The following is a 22,406-nucleotide window of genomic DNA, read 5'->3' on the forward strand; positions in this document are numbered from 1 at the left end:
TTAATCAATTTAAACACGTAATATACTGTCAAAATATTAGTCAGATCGATTTGAGGTCTTTTTTCCTCGATCCAGATCTGGCACAGTTTGAGTATGTCAGTCGGTGTTGATTATATTTTAACACTAAATTCGTTTCTAATTTATATTAATTATTAATTTATTTACACATACATTATCAAAGGGAACTCGGGATACACATTTAATGTATCTTAATCATGCTATAAAGGTTCCTAAAGATTGCCATATTGAAGCTAATTGAATGACAAGACGATGCATTGATTGATTATTTAGTATTCCCAAAGACATACGGGGGGCCGTCGCCTTTTGTAATTTCTACTTTTGCGTAATTCACTATTTCAGACATTTAAATAAATTATGTTTTTTACAGATTTTTATCACTAATGCAAACATTCTTCGCTTCCATGCAGGTGCTCCCTCGGTTAACTAGTGATAACTATGTTAAGATAATATGTTATGAGGAAAATAATGAATCAGGTCATTAAGGAAACTGACAGGGAAGGTGTGCCTACATTAAGACAATTTCAGTAGAATTATAATATATGGAACGCAATAAGCAATATTGGATACTTGTGGGCTGAAATAAAAAAGTAAAAAATGAAAGGTTCCTGTAAACAATTATGCCCGCAAATGATGAATTTTGAAGAAACTCTGGAAACTATCACAGATGATATAGTATAGGACTTCAACAATGAAGATGTTAACGAGTTAATTGAATATCACTCAGAACCTCTGTCAAATGACTGCTTAATTGCAACAACTGGTAAATGAAATACACAGTTAATGTAAGGAAAAAGCTGATAAAATTGTCTTTGACACTAAAAAATATGAATGAAGCCTTATCTATTTTGAAAATTAAATACAGCATGTTATTATATAGAACTCTTTATCAAGAAAACAAAAAATATGGAAGTATTTAATTAACTCTTGAAAAATTTATAAAGAATCACCTGAAAGCACTTAAACACCTCATTAACTTAATTAAAAAATACATATTTTTTACATCCCTCGACTTTCGAACATTCAACATTCGCACACATTTTCAGGAACCAATTATGTGCGAAAGTCTACTGTATTTCAATGCTTGGGACAAGATGTCGCTCTAATGGTTAGTAATACTGTAATTATATGTCTGTATACTGATAACATAATGAATCATTACATGCAAGAACATTTTTTGCTCAAATTATAATTGAAGCTGTAAGGTTTAAATATCAAATCAAAATGCATATAATTTTTAAATCTTTATTTCAGATTTGCTGTCCTAATCTCTAAATGTGTAAGTACAAAATGAACCAGTGCAAGATCTGTTTGTTTGATCCCATATCGTTGAAATATACTTATTCTTCTGACATTCTCAATTATTAAAAGGTGTCAAACCAAAAAATAAAGTCACTAATTATTTTCATTAAGGTTGTGTAAGGTATCTCATCATTTTCCTATCCGCACCATGTGGTGCATAGGGCACTGCATTGGCGCATCAAATACAGCATATTTCATCATCGGTTACATGAAGGTAAGGTGATCAATCTTACACTTCAGGTGCTATTCCAGGGACTGAAACATTGCAGTGAACGTTAAGAATAAATATTTTCTGTTGATCCTGCCAGGAATCGAACTTGGGACCTCAAGCACGGTTGGCAAACGCTCCGACTACTACCCTAGGAGGCAGACATATCTCTACCCAATTTCCTTTTCCGGAATTTACATAAGAGTTGCCGTAAAGCCGAAAACGCTCGTCCAGGGTTCTGCTTTAATTTTTCAAACAGAACTGTTTCCTTTGTCAGCTTGGACACGGACAAAGGGTATGCAATATTATGTTTCCCAGAATTTGAGTTCATTGTTGGTTGCCATAAAGGAATAATAGAGCATTATATATTTAATCAATTTATTCTAAATTTGTTGCAACAGAGAGGGAAAACATTTTTGAGAAGAGAATATGGAAGTATAGGCATTTACAGGGCTTATGACCTGTCATTGGCTGGTTTAAGCGGCCACTTTACTTATTGTGTTTAAACATCCAAATTTCCTCAACTCTTCCATCTGTTGACTTTTGTGAAGTAAAAGAGCTGAAACCTTTATCATGTGGGTGAGATTCATCCATCCAGCAACAAATTTAGATTGGAATAACTCCCTAGGTAAGAAATCCAGCCAGTCCGCAAAATTTGGACATACTCAAAACATTGTTGAATTAACTAACTGGTAAAAGAAGAAGTATAAGAATTGGAAAATTGTTTTTTTAGGTGTTGCCTAGTAGGTGATTTCAGCCGGATGATATGAATGACAGGTCATAAGCTCTGTAAATGCCTAGACTTCCATATTCCCTTCTCAAAAATGTTTTCCCTCTCTGTTGCAACAAATTGAATTTTATTAAATTATTTCTCCCTAGGGAGGAAATCCAGCCAGTCCGCAAGTATTTGGACGTACTCATAACATTGTTTTATTTATTTTCACTATGGTACCATATCCATAAAGTCTGTATTATTTTTTTTTAAATGTTATGTTGAATATGCATATTAACATTTCAGATTGTTTTTATTTTATTTTTTATGGCTTACAAATAATGAACAATACAATAAATTGGTATAATATCACAATTTGTTATGTTTAGAAATTTTTCATGAATTCACATTTAGTGAACACAACATGCACAAATAATTAATAAAGTAAAAAAAAAAACTTTTTTTTAATCGACTAAATTTAATTTTTGTAACTTTTTATGAGTATTTAACATTTTTTTTGGACTTAAATATTGTTATTTTAATTTCACTACATTTTTTCCCCTATGCTTATTATTATGGCATAACACGGCAACAGCCTAAAAAAAATTAGTACATTAATATGTAAACTGTTAATCAATTGAGTTAAATCGGGTTGTGATCCTATGGCTAGTGTCACAGACTCACGGCTCAAAGGTTCGTGGTTCGAATCCCACTCCATCCCAACTTGATTCCTATTTTCTAATAGAGAGTTATTTACAACTCGTCGAAAATGGCCCTCAAAATTAAATTTTTAAGTAAATCATAAGAACACAAATCTCTTTTAAAAAAATATATAGTGAATTTTTATACTGTAGAATAAATAAATGCAGGTAATCATCATCATCATTTCAATTCCGCACCTAATTGCATAGGGCACTGCATTGGTACACCAATCGCAGTGTATCTTGATCTTTTTGTTACTTAAAGAAAAGATGATCAATCGTACGCTTGGGGTGCCAGTCAAGGGACTATGAAATATTGTACTGTAAAATCACCTTTTAAAATAAATATTTCATGTCTACCATGTCAGGAACTGAACCTGAGACCTCTTGCATGATAAGCAAACGCGTTGAGAGGATGTGAGAATACATTTTCTTGTAACAAAAGGTAATATAAATAAAAATAATTTCAAATCTACTGTTTTCGTAAAACTAAAGTAAATACAATTCTTGGCCAGAGCCCTTATTTCTCCCGGTGAAAGTGATCACGTTAAGGTTCCTTATATTTGAAATATGTGTTTAAATATTTATGTCTGAGATATGACTATATTTTAATTACGTGTGAAAAGGAAACTAAAACACCAAAATATTTTTTCAATAACAGTACTTGCACTGTAGTTTATAAGTTTTTAGGTATAAAATAATAAAAAAGAACTACAAAAAACTAACTAGAATTTAGCTAATGCTCTACATTTGTGAGAAAAGGTTTGAGTGTTTGATGTAGTTGTTGTAGACTCATTTCTGTAGTCCGCTTTTCTGCTCTGCCACATATTTACTCCCATTTTCTCAGATGATCATAAAGGTGTTAAAAATTGACACCAAATTGCAACATTTGATATTTCCTCTTTGCTAAAAATAAAAAATTATATAATTTACAATACATTTTTAATTACATTTATTACAAAATGACATACTAAAATAAGCACTTAAAATAGTAAAATATATCTTATTTAGGTTAGTTGGAAGTTATTCATCAGGTATTGCAATATTGCAGGTATTGCCAATATACATATTTTTGTATATTGTACTAAAGTTCATCAGTACACGCAAAAATCAAACACCTTAATTATTCCGCATATTGTTAAACCTTTTAAAAAGAAAACTTTGAAGGCTATATTTTGTGATTTATATGTTTTATTTCTCAGAGCAAATTATTATGCAGTAAAGGTAATATTTTTAAAGTTGTCTGTAGGTATTGTGATTATGATATTGCAATTCAAATATGTGTAAGCTGATTAATTCTAAATATTCAAAATGATATAAGCGATGTCATATGTAATGGTATAACTTTGTATTTTCCATATGGTGACAAATTTCCTTTTGTTAGGACATGCCAACGTGAGCTGTAGAGAAAATATTTAATATAATATGAATTTTAAACTAATACAATATACTATATGTACTTTGGCTCTTAATCTGTTTGGTAATAAAAAAACATTTGAAAAAATAACAAATTGGGTATTATTTAAAGCAAATCTAATAAATAGTTTAATATGGAAATAAATGATGATTGATATTTAAATATACAAATGTATAATAACTGTGTAGGTAGTGATATTTCATTGTTTTTACAACATCTTTAATACCCAGACTGGTATCTTAACTATAAAAATATATATATTACAATTTATATAATGATAACTGAAGTATTGTATCCTTTTTTATTTAGATTTATCTTTATAATAAAGATATCAGTCATAAAGGTGTAGCGACGAATCTTGCTACTGATTATTTCAGATTTGTGAATTTAAGTACCACTTATCTTTCATTTTTTAGTAAATTAAAATTTAAAATGAGAATTTTCAAGAGTGCAAAAAAAACTTGAATTACTTAATAAACAACGTGTCCCACCTCCAAGCAGATGACGAATATATCCTATAGTTTGATATCCATATATTCCATTACAGCATAAATTTAAAGAGCCAATCGATATCATCCCTTCGAAGGATCCGCTTTACTGGTTTAATATAATCTGAAAAAATACACTTATAAAGGTTAAATTATTTACAGATGTTCTAAAAGAGAATGAGATTTTTTTAAGAAGATAATATCATTAAAAGTCTAGACATTTATAGAGCTTACTATTTACTACTATTTTTATTAATATTGATATAATATTTGTTTTAGTACAAAGGTATATTTAAACACCACTATTCATAACATAAATTATATTATATTACAATAACTTTAATAATATTGTATCCTTTTTATAACACATGCTGTGAGCTATTATAAAGGGTGATGGGTTTAGCAAAATTAAATATCTTATGTGTACGCATGTCCAATTGTCTTTCATTGTTTCTTAATAAACATTTGTAATTTTTCACGTCTCTGAGGGAGTTTGTCGTTACAAGATTCTCTTACTTTTTTAACATATTATTTTCTGGATATTATGTATTATTATGTATACCTGTGTTATTTTTATAAATACCTAATTTTACCTTTTTATTTTCATTATTTCTATATGTGTGAATTAAGATGTTCTATTTTGTAATGTACATATATATGAATAAATAAAATTGAAATACCACCACTAAACCACTAATAAAATAAATATTAATTATGAGGAAGACTAATGAACAAAGAAGACCAAGAAAGAGATGGCATGACCGAACCCAACAAATTGTTTGAGAAGGATCTCATCAGTGGTACGGGCGGTACGGCAATACTTTGTAAGGCTCCCCTCCCACTAGGCAGCCTGGCTGCGGCAGCTAATACTACATATGACGGCTTATTAGATACCGCACACTAGGCAGCCAAGAATTCCTGGCTGCGGCAGCCATTAGAACGCGTTTGACGTGCACGGCAGCCAACTGGCTGCCTGCAGCCAGAACGAGACAAAGCAAATGTATGTGACTGCCTCAGTTGCCTGCACTTGTCGTAGCAGCCAGAAGTATTTTATGAAACGAATTTGCAATGACTTTCGATACAGAAGATCCATAAAATAATTTTGAAATGAACCCTTTCAAGTAAAGGATGAATTCAATATCTTCTTTTTGGTTTGCGTTTCTTACGAGATAAAATGTAAACAAAAACATCTTCCACATCCATTTTATTTGGACTGGCCGTCAGGCTGGCTGCTTTAACTGGCTGTGCAAAATTTTGACTGCGGCAGCCAGGCTGCCTAGTGGGCGGTAAGCCTAATTATCAAAAAAAAAATAAAGGGGAACATAAAAGCTGTTAATATATTACTTGCGATTTTAACCAAACAAAAATACCGCTGAAACGATAAGTATTTACTTACATAATAATTATTTACATTACGAATATCAACAATTAAAACTAACAGTTCGCAGTAGCGGTATTGCAGTACCACTGCGGATATGGTATTACTTCAAAAGTTGGAAAAATCAGCACACATGCATGAGATTTTGTATGACTGCAAACGCATGTGTGTTGTATATCCTCTGGCTGTCACGGGGAAAACGTCTTGGTGGTTTGTTTATTTTTTACTAACACTAGCTTATTCTTAACCTTTTACAATTTATAAATATTATAATGATTAACAACTTGAGAAAAAACTCGTAAGGTAGGTTTAAACCGTACACAATATATAAGTTTGATTAAAATACCGAATTAGATGAACATACCTTCAAATGATGATTCCTGTTGTTGCGCAAGATGTACATTTAGGGACGCTGTGGTTCGTATGTAAGTTTCTATAGAGTACAGTAGGTATTTCACAGAGGTTCTATAAAAATAAACAAAATCCCTAAGGACATGTAGATCCGGGGCATACTTATCATTTACATAAGTAGTTGAACTGTCACTGTATGTTTGTTTATGTTTTGCATTGTTGCAATATAAAAAGTACAGTTTGACGTGAAGAAAAAATAAATACCCCACATGGCAAACGTTATAAATTTTCATCAGGATAGCAAAAGCGTTATATTTTGTAATAGGTATATTCATCTCGTCAGTGACGCATGCGCACGAGTATATTTTCTCATTTTCGACACTCACGCTGTTGCGGGTAGATATCGAACTATGAAACGTCAATTATAAAACCGTCTAAATAACGAGAAATAACGATTGAGGTTTGGTAAATTCAACATAATTAAGTATTTTGGGTCATTCTTAAGGTCACAATAATGTTTCTATTGAAAATCATTATTTTTGGTTTTATGTGTTCGAATTCATTTACGTAATTTGACATGTAATCATCAGAATTGCCATATAGAAAACCAAGTTTAACCGCGTTCAAAAAATAAAAATCCCTAAATTACACCACGTTATATTCTCGTCCGAAAGTCGAGATCATCTCGTGGGTGTCGAGAGTGATCAGAATACCACTGCTGGTGGTATTCCTTCAGTCTACATTATAAACTGTATTCATATATTAGCTCATCTTATTAAACTTTTATTCAATGAGTCTTTGACTACTGGCGTATTTCCTGATACATGGAAATATAGCCACATTACACCTATATTTAAAAAGGGTACTAAAGATGAAATATCTAACTACAGCTCTATTTGTATCCAGTCTACTCTCCCTAAGTTCTTTGGAAAAGTTGTACTCGATACATTAATTATACCTTTAAAACAAATAATTGCTCCTGAGCAACATGGGTTCATTACTGGTCGTTCAACAGTCACCAATCTTATTATGTACGAGAATTATATTGCTAGTGCACTTCGTAAGATGCACCAAGTCGATGCTATATACACCGACTTCAGTAAAGCCTTTTATTTTATTTATTTATTTTTTATTTTTTTTTATTCAGGAAACATACAGTACAGTTACAAAGTTTAATATTTTACACAATTGGACTTAATTCTAATGGACCAGTGAAATTTCTATATTAAAAAGCAATTAAATGTAAGGTTAATTATGAAAGTATAAAAAAGAGAAGGAAAAAGAAAACATAAATGAAAGTTGTTTAAAAATTAAAATTTAAGTGGAAAAAATATATTTTAAGGTTTGTAGTTTGTAGTGAGTATTTACAAATGGAAATAATATTAAAAATGAAGAAAATTTGTGAGAGTAATGAAGAATTAAGAATGGAAATAAAGAATGAAAAACATGCTCAGATGTAAAAGTAAAATAGAATAGTAATAAATTTTTTTTTTAAAAAAGGAAAAACATAAATACATATTTATTTTAAGGGATTCAAAGAAACGATGAGAAGAATCTTTAATTGAAATATAAGACAGGGTTTACCATTCTAACTTGTTGCAGAAACTTAGTCGACCAGTCGACAGAAATTTCCATTTCCATTCGACATTTCCAGAAATACATGATGAACTCCTAAAATGGTTCATTAGTTATTTATATAATAGAAAAATAGCAGTTAAAATAAATTTCCATATCTCCCATAGTTTTTTAGCAACAAGCGGCGTACTCCAAGGATCGCGCTTAGGACCTATTTTATTTTTAATCTATATAAATTCCCCAGTGAGGGAACATTATTCTATATAAAAAAGAATACAAACAATTTAAAAGTGTAAATAAATAAATAATAAATAAATTATATTGTTGAAATTTTTACGTAAAATATTTACTTTTTGCTGATGACCTCAAACTTCATAGAGTTGTAAATAATATTGATGATTGCAATACCCTGCAGATGAATCTCATCAGAATTTACGAGTAGTGCAATAAAAATAATCTGTTTCTCAATATAGATAAATGCCAGGTATCATTAAATCCTTTTCTAAAAGTAAGAAACCTTTAATTTTGAACTATTCGTTGATCCACACAACAGTTGAAAGAGTTGATTTTATTAGGGATCTTGGCGTATTTTTTTATGATAAACTTACATTTATCAAACATAATGACAAGATTTTAGGTGAAGCAACTTGAAAAATATCACACCAATCAAGCCAGTTTATTGCTCCTTTGAAGTCGTTTAGAATATATTTCTCCAGTCAGTCGCCCAATTATTTTATTTATTTATTTATTTTATGTTATTTATTTGGATAACCAACAGCTATAATTATTTTTTATACATATTACAAAACAAATAACAACTAAGCCAATTACAGGTTTTCACAAGTAGCATCACAGTGAATTAAAAAAGATTCTCGAACATAAAATGAATAGTAATTAAATGTAAATTCAAAAGAAAAGAAAAAATACTACGAATTATTTCGAAAGCAAACGCCGTACGTCATTAAGATTATTTGCAAATAAATCTATGTTAAATGATTTGTTTATTACACTAAAATTATTAAAAGTTCGCCATAAATATGAATTTTGTCTATAATTAGATGAAACAAGATGTATGTGGAGAAGAGGGTTATTTCTTAAAACTTTGGAAGGAACATTGATAGAAAGTTTTCATAGTAGTTCAGGACAGTCAATTGAACCAGAGCCAAATTAGGAGCTCTCTTCTTCTCCCTCTCACTTATTGCTTAAAACTCATTGTCTCTTTTCCACACTTATTCGTAAACATCTCGTCATATTTAAAACTAAAATATTATGTTCTGCATATTATTTCTTATAAAACTAAATTATAATTAACTAAGATTAGAATGTATATAAAATTAAATACATTTAAACTTATTAATTAAAAATAAACATACACTAAACATAGAATATTAAATCATTAAACTAACTTGTATTTATGAAGATTAGAAATGAATCATTAATTTAAAAAAATGGAAATGATTCGCCTCCTGGTGTAGTAGTTGGCGCGTTCGCCTACCATACTTGAGGTCCTAGGTTCGATTCCTGGAAAGGTGGATGTAAAATACCTTCATACATATTATAAAATAATCGCTGATACGTTGCGATTGGCGCACTGGTGCAGTGCCTTATGTACCACGGGCGTGGATTTGAAAATGATGGCGCAAAATTTAATTAGAGTTTTAAGTTAACATGTGGCAAGTTGGAATAATCGGCGCGCGTACGAATGAAGATGTATGAAATTTGAAGAAGAAAGGTTTGTATGTATCACAGAGGAATCAATTACGCGTTTTAATTTGTTATTTTTAAATAAGTTTTTAAAATACAAATTGAATTAATTTCGAATTTTCATTTTGTTATTTTTTTAATGTAAATTGGTAAGTACAAATATTATTTTAATGGCCATCGGTTTGCGAATTATTATTAAAAAAAGGTTATGTGTTCCCCAGCGGAAAACATGGGTCAATATTTATTGTTAAAGTTACTCGTATTATTTTCAATAGAAAGGGTTTTGGAATTCCGGGTAATTTGCTGCTCGGTCATTTGAATTTAACCCGAGGTCGTAATTGACATTAACAATGGACGAAATATTTGTAAATACCTAGTAAGGGCTCTGGTTAATGGGGATTTATTTTAATGTATTTATTTGTAAAGGCGGTCATTAAAATGGGGTTCTTTTCGGAATCGGCTAGCATGACCTAATAGGTTATATTTAAATGCATTATTGCTGAGAAACCCCAGATTAAAGAAAACAAAATAATGTATTGGAACGTTCTATTTAAATTCGTATTGAAATATTTTGAAACATCGCCGCGTTTTTTCCAAATACTAACAAAGGTTAATTTTATAATCTAAAACGAAAATACCTGCTTATTTTTACGGGGACAAAAGATTTTAATGCCTGAATATTTTAAACCGGTATGTTTAGCTCGTATCAAATTCTTCTTTTATTGAATTTTTCATTCGATTCATCAATAAATTCAGAGTATGATAAATTATAAAATTATTATGAAGTGACTATTCGCTTGTATTATGATTATGTTTCCGTTTACTATTCTCTCTATTATCAATTCCACGACTATGAATTAGCAGACATTTTATAATAATAATCTGTGGTACGTGTCTTTCGTTCGGTTTTAGGTTCGTCAGATCTAATCATATGTAGTCATATTTCTACATTATCTCTGGTCAGATCTATATTAATCTGTGGTCAGGTATCTGTGGGTTCGTCGTTGTGTGTTTATTATATTTCTTAGTTATATTAATAAAATAATAATACATCAATCAGATATCAGAACACAATTAATCAAACTTGTTCTACAGTAGATTAATACTTAATACGGAGATAGCTCTTAAAACAACACCCCTTCACATTGAGGGTGAATAAGTCACATATCACAAATTATTTCTGAATGTAATCTCTCTTGATGCATTGAACCATTGGCGGGTATACATATTAAAGTACTCGATTCTTGAAATTTTGGTATGGTGTTCCAAGATGTCTTAACCCAACATAGTCTGAAGATCCGTTAGAAATATTCAATGTTTGACTTGATCAGTTGAGTTGCTGGATTTTGCATAGGACGCGATGGATGCTACTGTAAGTATAATAATTGTTACAATTTTATAATACTTTCAAACGAAGAAATCAGAGAATTCTAATTCGAATTCTAGTCATTCTTTCTTCTCTTATCTGCACCACAGGGCACTGGATCGTTACAATGATAAATAATACAGTTTCTTCTTAATGTCACTAAGATTACCAAGTTTATTAGGTTCTTAGGTTCAGGAGCTAACTGAAGGTCCTTTAGTAACTTAAGCCCAGGAATTTTAGGTTTTAATCATCAAATGTTTCATAACCAGCTGATTTTTTGGACTTGTGTTCTAGATGTGGTACTTAATTACTACTTAAAACTCCCCGCACCTCCCCCGTTTGCGTCTTGAGATATTTCATTATACAGTGTGTTCGGCGTTTATTATTTTCTTAAAACCGTTATAACTTTTAAAAGCAAGCAGCTAGAATAATTTGGAGTATGGCGTTTTAATACAAGATTACGTTTATATTTATTACAAAAAACATTGGTTAAAAAGGCGGCGTGGCGTTGCTTCGCTATCAAGGCGTAATAAAAATACAATTTTTGTTCAATGCGACGGCGGCGCTACACAAATTCTGTAAAAGTTACAATATTTGCGCAATAAGTTACTTGCCTTGAATAAAATAAATGGGGAATTGAGTTGACAGAAAAAAAGCTTCAGAAACAGCTGTGAACAGTCGTGCCCAAAGCCTATCTTCATCTGTATCGTCCGCGTCTGATGAAAAGGACCAATGCGGAAGTGATTTGGTGTTGAAAAATCGACAAATGTCAGCTGCCGATAGCAAAAGCATGCCGCTCTTTCGTCCAAAGTATAATAATAATTTGGAAATCTCCAACTTCTGTCACTTCAACGCTATTTTCCAAGTGTTTCTAGCTGCTTGCGTTCAAAGTTATAACAGTTAAACTGTGATCAGGCTCTAGAGCCTTGGGATTGGAAAGAGCTTATGAAAAGAGGGAGTAGCAATTCCGGAGTGTTGCAATTAAGGAGAAAATGCAAATATACACCTTTGTCTACCTTGAATTGCAGCATAGTCATAACTTTTTAATAGGATAGTGTGTGTCATGAATAGCAAAGATTGTCAAAATAAAGCTTTCGTGTATAAACTCGTACCAAAACAAACGTTTGTTTCATGATGTTTCATTTCTGACGGCAAACAAGTTTTAAATTTTTTCAAAAGATGTTCTTTCTTCCTCTATTCATCAACCTTTCACTCGGATACATCTTATGTTCTTGAAGGTGAATACCTCATGCATGCAGGGAATTGGCCACCACGTCCTGCAACTTATGAAGAAGTGTGTAATTTGTATGCACCATTTGTGGAGCGAAAATAAAGAACATCTTGCTTAACAGTTTTTGATGGTTACAGAGGAGCAATAAGTATAAAAATTGAGGAACAATAACGCCGGTATGCAGATAAATCACGTACCGACTTAAAAGTGGAAAAACAATTACCAACTATGACTGGAAGGGAATAATTTTTTTGTAACCCAGAAAACAAAGCACAACTAATAGAAATATTGACACAGAATTATGGGCCAACAAAATAGTCCTGCACTAAGCTGAAGCTGATGCAAACACATTCGTTGCTGAGACAGCAATAAGTTTGTCTTCAAGTGTCTCTTCTGTTACGATTGTCGCTATTTGTCTGGTTGTGACACAACATCGGCATTCTTTAGAAAAGGAAAGGTAAAATCTAAAAATGTTTAAACAGTAGAGAGTTGCCAAAGACAGTTGCCGTATTCAACGATCTTTAAGCTAACCGAGACGAAATTGCACGGGCTGAAGAAGCATTTGTATTGCATCTCCATAGTAAATGCAAGTCTTAAAGTTGATTTGGATGAGCTGAGATATAATTTGTGCAAACATACAGTTGCCAAGCAATCAATAAAATATAATTTTCTACTCTCATCTCTACCAGCTACTAAAGACACAGCTCGGCAGCACTTGCATTGTGTCTATTTACAAATACAGCTCTCGATAGGAAACGATCTTCCACTTTGCGAATGGGGTTGGACAAAGCGTGGCCTAACTATAGTACCGATAGCAGAGCGACCTTTTAAACCTAATCAGTTACTACACCCTATCAGCTGCGGTTGTAAAAAGGGGTGCTAATGCTGATGCGTGTGTCGGAAAGCAGGTTTGACATGCTCGGCGATGTGCCACCAATGCCTTGGCAAATCGTGTGAAAATTCTCTTGAACGATGAAACTTTGTAATATTTACATAATAATAAATATTTCTGTTTTTTTTACGCTATGTTAACTGTTTTAGTATCTGGTTAACTGATCTTTGATCAGTTTGGTACAAAAAGGGTGTCCGATGGTAGAGTACAAAACTCAAACTGTTTTAACTTTTGAACGCAAGCCGCTAGAAAAGCATGGGAGTATAGCATTAAAGTAACAGAACTTGCAATTTTACAAATTATTATTATTCTTTGGATGGAAGAGCGGCATGCTTTTGCTATCGGCGGTTGACATTTGTCAATTTTTCAACACCGAATCACTTCCGTGCTAGACCTTTTCATCAGACGCAGATAAAGCTTGGGTTTGGCGATCACTGTTTACTGCTGTTTCTGAAGCCTTTTATCTGTCAACTCAATTTCACATTTATATTATTCAAGGCACGTAACTTATCCCATCCTGCAAATATTGTAACTTTTACAGAATTTGCGTAGCGCTGCCGTCGCAGTGACCAAAGACTATTTTAATTACGCCTCGATAGCGAAACAACGCCGCCTTTTCAACCAATGCTTTTTTGTAATAAATAAAAACGTAATTTTGTGATAAAACACCATATTCCAAATTATTCTAGCAGCTTGCTTTTAAAAGTTATAACGGTTTTAAGTATATAATATACCACTGAACACCCTGTATAATGAAATATCTCAAGACGCAAGCGGGGGAAGGGTGGGGAGTTTTGAGTAAAAATTAAGTACCATATCTAGAACACGTGTGCAAAAAAATCAGCTGGTTATGAAACATTTGATGTTTAAAACTTAAAATTCCTGGGCTTAAGTTACTAAATGACCTTTAGTTAGCTCCTGAGGAGGAGCACCTAATAAACTTGGTAATCTAAGTTACAATCAAATACACTTTGATTAAGAAGAAGCTGTATTATTTATTATTACTTACGTAAACAAGGAGAATCAGTTGCATAAAGGGAAATAAGAAATTTTTGTACTAATTACAAAAGAAATGTAATTTTGAATATGATTTACAAGTTAAACCTTCTGAAATTGAAAAATCACATTGGGTGTTTCGCATGTGAGGTCTTGGGTTTGATCAAATGTATTTATAAGTTTTCCTACTTTCATTGTGTTCTGGGTTGTTATTTTTCATATTACCCCCTAATAAATATACAAATCAATTAGCCTATAGACTATTCGTTGCAGATAAGAGTAAGCAAGAGGATAATACATACATACAAATTTAATTATATTACATAAAAAATTACCTCTCATTGAGCATGTTAGGTTTCATAATTCAAATGAGTAAACACTTTGATAATCCAAAGGCCCTAATTTCATTATATTATACGTTTGTCAGAAGCCATTTGGAATACGCATCTCAGATATGGAATCCCCAGTATGCCATATACATAACAAGAATATAAAATATTGAAAACAAATTTATAATGTACCTTAAATACAAAACCGGTATTTCTTATGTATCAACTCTCACTGCCTCCACCTTCCATGAAATCACTTCTCTACAATACCGCAGAGTGTGTGCGGACCAACTACTACTTGACAATACATGTGCCAGCCAGGATTTGTAGACGGTAAAACATCGTATGTTAAAAATGCTTTTTGTCATAGGACTTTTTCAGTGTACAATACAAAATTTAAATTATACAAACATCACTGTCAGATTTAAAATTTACACTAAAAATGCATTATGTAACTTAGTAGACATTATAATAATAAATATGTACATCTCCCTTCCCCTCCTTATCCTCTCTTCAAGCATTCTTGTCCTAATCCCGCCCAATTTACAATAACTTACTGTTCTTAAAAAAAATATAAAAAATTCTTTGATTATTGAAAAATATTTACTAGTACATGAAAATAACATTTTTGTATTTATAAACTTATACGTATTTATTTGATATGTAATATATTTTCTTTACTAACTTTATCTACTTTGTGGAAATCTGTTATTAGTTCTGAGTTTATGCACTATATCTGTTTGTTTACTATAAATATGTATGTAGAACTGTTGATTTCCCAAATAAAATAAAATAAATACATGCATATGCTAAAAAAAAATAAATAAATTGTTTTTTAGGTTCCACTTAGATTAGATCCTTTAAAAACAAATGAACCCGATGACAAAAGATTATGGATTGGAAATTTAGATCCTCGTATCAATGAGTACGTATATAATTATAATTTACTCTAAATTGGTATACACTAACTGGACTCTGATTATTCTTTTTTGTACTGTACCACATTAAAGAGAAAGGAATATGGAAGTCAAGGCATTTACAGGGCTTGTGATCTGTATTTGACTGATTTAAGTGGCCACTTTACACACTGTTAGCATTCACCATTTTGCTTATGTTTCAACATCCATATTTCTTCAATTCTTCCATCTGTTGATTTTTGTAAAATTTAACAGCTGTAACATTTATGGATGCGGGTGAAATTCATCAGACTGAATTATTTTACCCTCATATTTATATGCATATTACCTTTTCTAAAATCTCCATCTCTGTTGTAGTATGATAAAATAAGTATTGTTAGCAATTTATTTACAAAAATGCAAATTCAATCTTGTAGATTGTAAAAGTTATTATAATTTAAATATAAAGTTTATATTTGAAGCACTAACTTTGTGGTTTTTCATTATAATAAAATAAATAAAACAACTTTGTTTTTAAACACTATTTTTTTTTTTTTTCCACCGACCGGTTTTAAAGCAAACAAGCTTCTTCGTCAAGGTTTACGTAACTAATGAATTGATTCCTTTTTTTATTTCTATCATGTTCACTAAATACTACACTTAGCTCCAATAAATCGAGTCGTTTTTTCCTTACACGGGTGGTAATTTGATATCACTATTTTCGAAGTTAGACAGGATAGGACTAAAAGAAATATTGTTTATTTGGTTATTAATTATTGTTTTCTTATTATGAATCGCTTTTTTAATTTCTGAGATTTCTAAGTTGTCTAATTTTAATATTTTATTTTCAACATGAAGTACTTTTAATCCAGTGTCTTTATTGAAGTTATGATTATTTTTTATCAGATGATTTGCGAATTCAGAAAAATTATTATTATTTAAGCATCTTAAGTGTTCTTTTACTCTAATATTAAAGTTTCTTTTAGTTTTTCCAATGTAGATTGAATCGCAATCATTACAATTTAATTGGTATATCCCAGATTTTTTATATTTATGGACTTTTTGTGATTTTTTAACAATGTTCCTATATTATTAGTTGTGTAGAAAGCCGGTTTAATGTTTGATGGTAGGGAATTAGATAATTGTTTTGAAAAAATGTCATTTATAAAAAGAATCCGCCCGCCTCCACTGTTTAGGTGGGTTTGCTTTATTTACTGTGGGAGTTGAATATAAATATTTATTTATAAGTTTGCGTTTTTGTTTTTGATTTAATATTTTATCAATTAAGTTCTCATTATATCCATTATTATTAGCAAACTGTTTTATTGTATTAAGTTATTTTTTAAAAATAAGTATCATCTAGTGGAACATTAATTGACCTATGTATCATTGAATGGAATGCGGAATGCTTATGGGCAATTGGATGATTTGAAGATTTATGAATAATTGTGTCAGTATATGTTGGTTTACGGTATATATCGAAATCAATTTTTTTATTGTTAAAGACAAGTCAAGAAAGTTTAATTTTTTATCTTTTTCTATTTCTAAAGTAAATTTAATTTCTTTATGTAATGAATTTAAAGAAATGTCTGAAGTTCTCGATCCGACCCTGTAAATAAACAAAAAACATCGTCCACAAAACGACGCCATAATTTGATACGTTTGATAAGTGGTGATGTGCTTAAAAATATTTCATTCTCCAGTTCATTCATAAATATGTCAGCAAATAACGGACTAGACGGTTGACCCATCGGCAAACCCTGTGTTTGGCTATAAATAACATTATTATACTGAAAATAGTTTTGATCTAAACAGATATTACAAAATCTACATAAATCAGAAATCAGTTTTTTTATCCAAATCTGAATTGTTAGGTAATTGAGAGATTATTTTTTTGGAATATTAGTGAAAAGGTTAACTACGTCGAATGAGATTAGTTTTGTATTATTTGGAATTTCCATATCCTTCAGTATATCAAAAATAAAATACATCAAAAAATAAAAATTTGTGGTTAAAAACAAAGTTGTTTTATTTATTTTTTTATTGTTATTATAATTGTTTTCTTGAGAATGGAAAGATAATGTATGTTATTTGTGATTACCGGTATCAACTCCTGAAATTGGTGCGGACTTTTGGTGAAATCGAGAAGTTTGACCTGATGTTCCATCGCACTGGACCTCTGTGTGGACAGCCGCGAGGTTTTGCATTCGTCACTTTTAAGAAACGAGCCGAGGCCTTACGAGCGCAGGAAGCTATGCACGGGAAACTTGTTGGTTCAAGAAACATGTCGGTGAAATGGGCCCAAAACACATCTAACGTATGTTCAAGTTTTTTATTTGTTTTCAATAAACATTTCGACCCCCCTTCTACATAAAAATTCCTCTAAATTTGTAATTGTTATTTTTATATATTTGCACCACAACAGACCGTGAGGCCCAATTACAGAGGTAAATTTTAGCGCAGAATACCCAGGATTGAGAAAAATCACTTTTTTGTGTTCTGATCGGGAATCGAACTTACCTTCCGTGTGTAAGCATCTTATTCAATAAACCATAACCTTTAGAACCATGGCGGGAGCCACCCGCCCAAATTGATTGTCATGTAAAAACGCAGTAACTTTCTTATTTTTTAAAAATAAAATGATTCTATTACTACCATCTATTAGAGAGAAGATAAATCTCTTACAAAAAAATACCTGATAAATGAAGACATAGATGAGAAGATTTCTATTTAAAAAAATAAAACAAAATATATAAAAAATTTACAACTATCATTTGGTTGCAGGTGTAGATTTTACTGTGAAAGACTAGATTTTAAAAACCCACAGAAAGGCCTACTGCAGAAGGATTTTTCTATATTTTTATACCGATAGTTTATCAGAAAAAATCGTTATGGAAACTAATAGATATTCAAAATAATTTTAAAAAACACTTAGTACTCCACTTTTTTGGCGTTTCTATGGCTTATTCTGGCTGAAATAGAGTAGATGCTAAACAACTACCACCTTAAGAACGAAATAGAAAAAGGCCATTCTGCAGTTTGACATAAGAAATACAGGAAAGCAGAGATTTTTAAACTGATTAAGGGAGAAAAGAAACAGTGTGGTTTTGCCAAACATGCTCACGAAAACCTGGTCTGCATCCAGGAATATGTTTTAAAAAATACCATATAGAGAAAGTTTTACAATATATTTAAAATTACTTTAAGTTTTTTTTTAAATGAACTTTCTATATTTCTGTCCTTTATTTTCTATCCTTTTGTGAGAATAAGGAAGTTTAGTGGTTTTTAAAAAATAAAACAATTTTTTTAATTTTTATGTATCGTATTTTATCAGCTTTATGATTTTTCAAGTTTTGTATTTATGAAATTACTTCACGTGTGATGTCTCAAGTTCTCTTCCCCTTTAAGATCAAGAGATGAGTTCTGCTGATTGGTCAGTTGGCCTACCGTAAACCTATTACAACTCTATTATCATTGGTTCATTCCGAAGAACTAGTGACGTCATGCAAAGTAGTCTGTTTTTATTAAAATAATGTTTATTATTTTTTTGTACATTTTCAATAAACTTCGTCGTAGAATTTAATGATCTACATACAATAATACATTTTTTATATACAATTTCCCGTAGGGCTGAACTTCCTTTTTTAATTCAGAGCTTATTTCAACAGTGAGTTCAAAATAAATACAGTTTAAAGGGTTAATTTTTAATATAAAAAAAATGAACTGGATCAATTGTTGGAAAATCAGGCTGAATAAAATATGTTTTCAATAATAACAATTGCTCTATGAAATACAATACAAGAAGCACATTACATTTTTTTTTCTGAAATACACAAATTTAAACTTAATTATACTAGTTGATACTCTAAATAATATGTTTTTAGGATGAAGTTATTCGGCCTAAACCAGAGCTAGGAATTGCAGCGTTAGCTGGGACAACCACGAAGCCAGATTCAAAGTTGAGCAAAAGAAGTGCTATACAGTCTATTGAGGCTAAACTAAAGATGATGGAGAACCAGGAAGCTGGTGATGGTTTTATGATAAATAAACTGGCTGCTTCGGAGACACCAATACTTGCTCAATACCAAACTAAACAGTACCTGCCACAAAAAAAGGATAGCTCTTGGAGAAGAAGACACCCCTACCATAAAAAAAGATAACATTAGTTATATTCATGTTTTTGATCATTTTTATTTATTGTATAAGATGATCAATTATCTTTATTAACACTCTTTTTGAATGCATAAATTTAAATTGAGTTTTGTTTATTTTTTAAACATTTGGAGAAATAAATTTCAATTTTTTGATACACGTTAAAAATATTGTTATTTAGTTTGTATGCTTGCTAAGTGCACGATTTGAGTTACAGAATACAAAGGTAGTGGTCAAGACCCTTGACTCACGCACGGAAGGTTCCGGGTTCGATTACCGCTTTGAATGCAAAAGTTTCATGCGAGTTTTCTCGAGTCTGGGTATTTTGTGTTGTAATTCACCACTGTAATTAGGCCTCCTAGCCTGTTGTGGTGTAAGAAATAAATAAAAATATCACTGAGAAGATAGCTATCGCCGAAACTAAATGTGTTTCGTTTTCTGGAATAAATCTTTACGAATATTTCTTATCTAAGCACAATTGTTTAAGTATGTACTTCTGTCTGAATATACAAACTTAAAATGCCAACAACATGTATTAGTAAAAACTAGGCAATAAATAATATACATATTATTGAATCATAATTCAAGTTTTGTGATTTGTATCTCGTAAGATTACATTCAATATTTACACCTTATTCTAAATCTAATTAACCTTTCTCAACCTTCATAAAATATTTTGTATTTAAACCATAAAAATCAATTATTAAAATAAAACTTTGTCATTAGTGTTAATTGTGTAACATTTATAACACAGTTTTATTTTCATAATAATTTATAAGGAAGTGTTACGAAGTGAATGCCGATTCAACTAACAATATCATAAAAATCAAACCTAATTTATCTTTAATCACTCAAGTATTTTTTAAATTAAAATGTTTTTTAGGCTAAGATTGTAAAGTCATGTAGGTTAGAACGTTTTATTAAATATTGTTTTGACTTATTAAATTACAAAATTTATGAATCTCATATGGTCTTTTTCATTTACTCATTTTCCAGCAATATACAGTCCATTCATTTTTTTTTATTATCCTTTGCTTGTGTGTGTGACAGAACATTTTCAAATAAAATATTCTATACATTCAAATGAACAAATGCGAATTTAAAAGTTATAATTAAATAAATAAAACAACTTTGTTTTTAACCACTTATTCTTATTTATTAAAACAAAGTTGTTTTATTTATTTTATTATGATGATTAACCACAAAGTTAGTGCTTTAAATACAAAATTGATCAAAAAGTTATATTTTTTAATAAACTTGGTTTGTTACTGTCGTTCTGAATATGTGCTTTAAAAAAAAAGATTTAAGTCCCGAATAGAGTTATAGTAACTTCCGGGAATTTAATTCATATGTACTTAGTAAAATACGTTGTATTATATGATTTATAAATAAATAAAAAAATATGTAAAACAATAATAAGATAAAAATACATACTACATATGGGTCTTTTTAACCCAATCCCAGCAGGAACTGTCTTCAGGCAGTCTGAAAAATTGAGCCCCATACTCCGCAACTGTCCTTGGACATTTTTTACTTTATAGGCTGATGCTTTGATAAGTACCCAATAGATGGCCAAAAAGTTTGTATTGAAATATTTCCCGAACATTTGTTGATGAGTGGCATACCTAAATAATTCCAAGTAGGTATTATATCATAAAAGATTTTAATTAGAGTAGGTGAATATCTCTAAATGTCGAATCGATTTTTAAGTGATGAGCAGATTGGCGACACTAGAAACTGATTCAGATTTTGAAGTACGTGAGGATAGATCCTTTCATGTTGAAGACTATTCAAAATATTTTGCTGTTTCAATATACACAAAGGAAAACTCAGATATAAAACTAAGATAAATCTGTACCTCAGAGGCAGACGAATGCAAATCCAAACGTCAAATATTTAATAATAGCCTAAAGAATCTACTTTCTCTAAGTGATTTCTAATTATTCAGAACATTAATTTGTATGTTCAGTATCTTAATACATTGGTTCTTTTATTATGAAACTTTTTCTTCAAAATCAATGGACATGATCATAAACTGGATACATAAATCGAAATGTCATTTCATCAAATTCTGAATTTGCATCCGTCTGCCTCTGATGTATAGAAATTTACTATAACATATCGGCGGTGATACTGTGAAATAAATTCATTATAGGGACTAAGAAATTATTGCTATTTTTACTCTCTATAATGATAGTTTGTCTGATACTCCTGTGGTATTTTTGGATGATTAAAATTGTAATTAAAGTTGGCGGCCTCCATGGTGTAGTGGTTAAGACACTTGACTTAAGCATGAAAGGTTCCGGGTTCGATTCCCGGTGAGGACACAAAAATTAAATTAGATTTTTCTCAAGCCTGGGTGTTCTATGTTGTAATTCACCACTGTAATTGGGCCTCCCTGCCTGTTGTGGTGCAAAAAAAATCTATTGATAATTACGCGGTATTGCAATATCACTGACGATATGTAGGAACCAAAAATTGTCTAATGACAAGTACAACAATAAAAATAACATAAGATGATTAGTTTTCTAATTATTGAGTTTCTTTAGGATTTTACTTCTCACACATTTTGAAATTTGAAGCGATGAAAAAAAAAAATATATATATAATATATTGGATGAATTTTAATATATTAAACATATAAATAATCAAATTAATTATATGTTTTCAAGTGCTAAAAATCACAGATC

The 22,406-nt window shown here is 30.7% G+C and overlaps 1 protein-coding gene and 1 long non-coding RNA gene across 4 annotated transcripts; one reads left to right on the forward strand and one right to left on the reverse strand.

The window, feature by feature from the left end:
• Positions 1–3,585: 3,585 nt before the first annotated feature.
• LOC148285782 (uncharacterized) lies at positions 3,586–7,291 on the reverse strand. 2 transcript variants are annotated; one of them, XR_015822669.1, is made up of 3 exons: positions 6,589–7,291; positions 4,850–4,970; positions 3,586–3,847 (listed from the first exon to the last, which is right to left on the reverse strand). It is a non-coding gene; the product is annotated as an uncharacterized LOC148285782 (long non-coding RNA). The 2 variants fall into 2 exon arrangements; XR_015822680.1 differs by having other exon boundaries at positions 4,829–4,970.
• Positions 7,292–10,827: 3,536 nt separating this feature from the next.
• On the forward strand, positions 10,828–20,682 carry LOC148285783 (putative RNA-binding protein 18). 2 transcript variants are annotated; one of them, XM_088229236.1, is made up of 4 exons: positions 10,828–11,226; positions 15,508–15,593; positions 17,714–17,881; positions 19,449–20,682. In XM_088229236.1, exons 3-4 carry the CDS (start codon positions 17,723–17,725, stop codon positions 19,722–19,724), a joined length of 435 nt encoding a protein of 144 aa, XP_088085362.1. In that variant the 5' UTR covers positions 10,828–11,226; positions 15,508–15,593; positions 17,714–17,722; the 3' UTR covers positions 19,725–20,682. The 2 variants fall into 2 exon arrangements, with proteins under 2 accessions (XP_088085362.1, XP_088085290.1); XM_088229164.1 differs by having other exon boundaries at positions 10,833–11,226; positions 17,668–17,881.
• The last annotated feature ends 1,724 nt before the right edge of the window (positions 20,683–22,406 follow it).

Source organism: Micrasema longulum, unplaced genomic scaffold (assembly GCF_059751315.1).
Source record: "Micrasema longulum isolate JH-2025_06_02 unplaced genomic scaffold, ASM5975131v1 h1tg000007l, whole genome shotgun sequence".
Taxonomy (NCBI): domain Eukaryota; kingdom Metazoa; phylum Arthropoda; class Insecta; order Trichoptera; family Brachycentridae; genus Micrasema; species Micrasema longulum.

Bases quoted from the DNA above. Each gene is read 5' to 3' on its own strand.
- LOC148285783 (XM_088229164.1), top strand. The intron at 15,594-17,667 runs GTACGTATATAA...TTGTGATTACCG, and splicing joins TTAGATCCTCGTATCAATGA to GTATCAACTCCTGAAATTGG. The intron at 17,882-19,448 runs GTATGTTCAAGT...ATATGTTTTTAG, and splicing joins GGGCCCAAAACACATCTAAC to GATGAAGTTATTCGGCCTAA.